Source organism: Seriola lalandi, unplaced genomic scaffold (genome assembly GCF_002814215.2).
Source record: "Seriola lalandi dorsalis isolate HSWRI2012SDOR001 ecotype SW California unplaced genomic scaffold, Sedor1 jcf7180002054245, whole genome shotgun sequence".
Lineage (NCBI taxonomy): Eukaryota > Metazoa > Chordata > Actinopteri > Carangiformes > Carangidae > Seriola > Seriola lalandi.
Window position 1 is genome coordinate 63,947 of NW_019524798.1, and position 4,063 is coordinate 68,009.

General features: G+C 42.9%; 1 protein-coding gene across 1 annotated transcript; it reads right to left on the reverse strand.

Annotated features, from left to right (window-relative positions):
* Positions 1 to 1,483: 1,483 nt before the first annotated feature.
* On the reverse strand, positions 1,484 to 3,280 carry olig1 (oligodendrocyte transcription factor 1). Its single transcript, XM_023404497.2, has one exon. The coding sequence runs from the start codon at positions 2,730 to 2,732 to the stop codon at positions 1,953 to 1,955; it is 780 nt and encodes a 259-aa protein (XP_023260265.1). The 5' UTR covers positions 2,733 to 3,280; the 3' UTR covers positions 1,484 to 1,952.
* Positions 3,281 to 4,063: the final 783 nt, after the last annotated feature.

Here is a 4,063-nt window from a genome sequence, read left to right on the forward strand (position 1 = left end):
AGTTTGGCCATCTTACTTTGATCTATGAATCAGGCTCTCCTTCCCTCCCCCCTCTCTCCTCCTTCACTCTCACCCTCTTCTCCTTCCTCCTTTTTCCTTGTAAGAAAATCAAGCCTTATTTGGCTTAATCTCACTTAATGGCATCCAGCTCCTCTTTTGTCCTCCCTGATGCTAACAGATTCCCTTCCTTTCACTCACCACTATTCACATATCTACCCTCTATAATCCTCTTATTCCGGGGTAGCAATTATTTTGAGTATTTTATCAGCATTATGATTATGATTATTTTCATTATTATTATTCATGCAGGCTGTGCTAAGGGCCAGGTTGTGGCTGAGAATATCCTCCCTCCTACCAGCGCCTCTTATTCTCACTCAGAATGAGGCTGCCTGCTTTCTTCCAGAGGGGTGGCGAGTTTGCAGGAGTGAACCCCATTCAGGGAGACACATTTTCTGGGCGTTTGAACATATTGTGGAGTGAGTGTAATGAGTAGCACCAAATCACCCGTCCTGGCTCCTTAACACAGAGAAACATCAAGAATTTGAGGATGGAGGAGAAAGAGGGGGCTAATAATCAAAAGGCCTCCTTTCTGCAGAGCAGTAATTACACGGGTGGGTTTTGATCTTTTGCTTGTTGGAGCAATGAATGGGGGGGAACAGATGAGGACTGTTTCACTATTTTGAGGAGGGTTTTACGAAGCCTTTCAGCTCAGCATCTTGTCAGAGTCTGAAGTATATCAGAAATTATAACGGTGAAGATTCAATGAAGGTGGAACGGTGCAAGGAAAAGTTTGGCCCTGTTGATTTTCTATGAGTGAATCCTTTCTCAGCACTTTGTGGGACAGAACGTAATGCAGGATTTAACAGTGGCATGAGAAAAGCTAGTGGTTGAAGAAACTTTATGCAAAGTTTTCCTGAAAAATCCAAAGTTAGCAAAGAAGTTTAATCTTTACCTGTTGGATGCAAAGATCATTACTCCATTATTCTTGGTTCCACTAAAACATCAAAAACATGAATGGGATCTGGCTCAAAGTCACACATCTTGCTGGAGAAAGACAAATGCTTGCTTCATTATGTAATGCAAGGATATCTCACATTTCCTCTCTGATGACAACTTAAACTACATGTCCCAGTTTCATATTTCATATAAACTGTGTACAGTATGAAATCTCATTTTCACAATAGACTGTTTAGACAGTTAATTTATAAGGAATCTAACCATTGTCACATCTATGTTACTGGGTTTGGTTGCAGTCCTGTGTGTCTGTACACTTTTATAACATTGCCTGTGTCCCGATTTCATATTAGTTTGACAGTATCTTCTCATTTTTGTTTATTTCTGTTTTGTTGATTGACAGAGGTGTTCAGCCCCAGTTACAGCAAACACAGAAACATTAATACAGAAATCAAGAAATAAGCTAAATTGTTCAAACCTTTGGAGAAAATGATGTGTTCATGTGTGACTCTGTTGCTCATAGGAAGCAGACCGAGAAATGGGTTTTCAGAGCCTTCAACTGGCAATATTTTTATTTCACAAAAGCCCTTTATTCGGACCCTCTCCAGCACCGGGCCCTAAAATTGTCACCAACTTTCAGCCAGCAAGCTACAGTACAACACTGCAGTCATATGCACCGTGCACACAGCCATTAGTGTACATTTAATATGCAACAAACTCCAAAGTAGTTCATTATTTCTCTGTTTGTGACATAAGAAATGTGATAAAATGTATTGCAACTCGGAAACAAAATGAGCATTATTAGATTTAAAGAGCCTGTCTTGTCAAATACAGAATAGTTGTGTATATGTTTAGAAGATCAAGGGTAATTGTGAGTATATAGTGTAGTAAAATAATATAAACATGTTAAAAATGTTAGAAAAATAACAATTCATATAAAAAATGTTTCATACATGTAACAGTCATCAAGTCCATTCTTCTTCTTCGACTTCAAGGTGTCACTTTGGGAATCTGGGAACCGGAGTGGAATGGCTGAATCTGGGCAGTCTGCAGACTCCACAGGGGCACAGGGGCCCGCCTGAGGCCCCTGCAGAGCTCCACTGCACTGGGGCGAGCGAGGCCTCCATGGGGCCCGGAGACAGCAGGGGACATTTAGCTGCAGAAGATGATGAAGTGGAGGAGGAAGAGGATGAGGAGGAGGAGGCTGCTGAGGTGAGGAGGGATTCCTGGGTGAGGAGGAGCTGACCGGGGCCGGAGATGAGGGGCCACCCTCCAGTGAGCAGCAGCCGAGGGACCGGCCCTGTGTTCACCCCCATCCCGATGCTCACCTCCCCCAGCAGCCGCCGCATCTCCTGCAGAGACGAACCCAGGAGGAGGATGTAGTTCCTGGCCAGGACCAGGGTGGAGATCTTTGAGAGCCGGCGGCCCGGAGGAGCTCCGGGCTGGTGGGACTGAGAGGAGGAGGCGGAAGAAGGTGAGGAGGCGTAAGGCACCATGACCTCCCTCAGGGCATCCATGGCAATGTTCAAGTCCTGCATCCGCTTCCTCTCTCTGCTGTTGATCTTCCTCCTGAGCTCCTGCTGCTCCTCAGGGCTCAGCTCCCTCTGAGGTTTGGTCGATCTTTGGCCGCTCTGGAGGCCGAGCATTGGTGCAGGGTGGAGGCGAGAGCTCAGGTTGAACCCTGGAGGGCAGTGAGGTAAGTCCTGGACAGACCCGGGGCCACAGAGAGGTAGAGACTGCTCCTGGGCCCTGATCACTGGGTTTGACAGCACGTTCATAGTCTCCTCGGAGGTGTGCCAGTCTTCAGAGTTGAAGTTCAGTGTAGTCTTCTTCAGCAAAAGGTGACGTTTGAGAGACAATGCAAAAATAGTCTGTCAGTCAAAACAAAAAAGCTTAAAAAATCCACAAACTGCAAACATGTGCTCCCTCCACCTGTTGCTCTCCCCTTTGCTTGCAGAAAACAGATGCCATCCAGCACAATGACGAGTCACCAAACGTTTTTACTTTTGGCTTCAGAGGTTTCTGGCAGCACAAGTGAGTGAGTGAGTGAGTGAGAGCTTCCTAAAGTGGCAGCTCAGTTTTATCTCATTTCCACAGCTGCGTGTGGGGAGAATGACAGCTCACACAGTGGAAAAGTGAGCTAAATGCTCCCCTCACTTACCCCCACCTCAGCTCAACTCCTCCCCAGCACATGATGTGCTCTTTAGAAACGCACACATGCACGTCTGACTTTTTGATATTTGACAGTGAAATGAGAAACAACTGGTAGATGGTGACAACACCAGCAGAATCCCATTGAAAACTTGGACAATTTAGGGCAAAATATTAGAAAAACTGAAATTCAGTGCATTATTTAATTAATCCAAAGTCTATATTCTCATTGAGATATGTTTAAAAAGTCTGTGCACAAGATTATATGAAAGGATTAAACAATCAGGCACAATTCAAACACTCCATTAACATTTGCTGTTGACAGTTAAGACCATAATGTTTTGGAAGTTATTTGTGTTTTTGTATTATTCCATGTGTAAAGCTGTTTTTACCAAATTTATATTAAACATGAGCAGAACTAAAGACATTTACTGTGTTTTTTTCATGTGGTAAGATCAGATTTTGTTTTTCAGACTGAAACGTATGTATCACTGCATAGTTTCTTTGTGCTGCTGTTAACCCTGATGTTCCTGTAAAGGAAGTTCTTACAGTGAGGCACTGTCCTCATGAAGTTGCCAATATAAAACAAATACACAATACACTCAAAAAGAGCAAGTTGCTTTTAGTTGTTTAGCATTTTTAAGTTGGAACAACTTCATAAAATGAGGTAAACACAACTAAAGCAGATATAAAGTCAACAGAACTTAAGACTAATAGTTATATATATGTAGCTTTTTAAGTAAAATCAACTTTTCAGATTTTACAGTGATAAATTAGAGAAACTGCCATAATCCAAACGTAAAATGAACATACACTGTTGACCATGAGGTAATGATCCCTTCCCTGCATTTCATACTGGATGAAAAATTCAGATGAATTCAATCAGGAGTGACAGGAGCCTCCTATCTCAATATAGGAGGTGAGTTTTTGCATGAAAAGTTAGTGAATAAGGATAAAT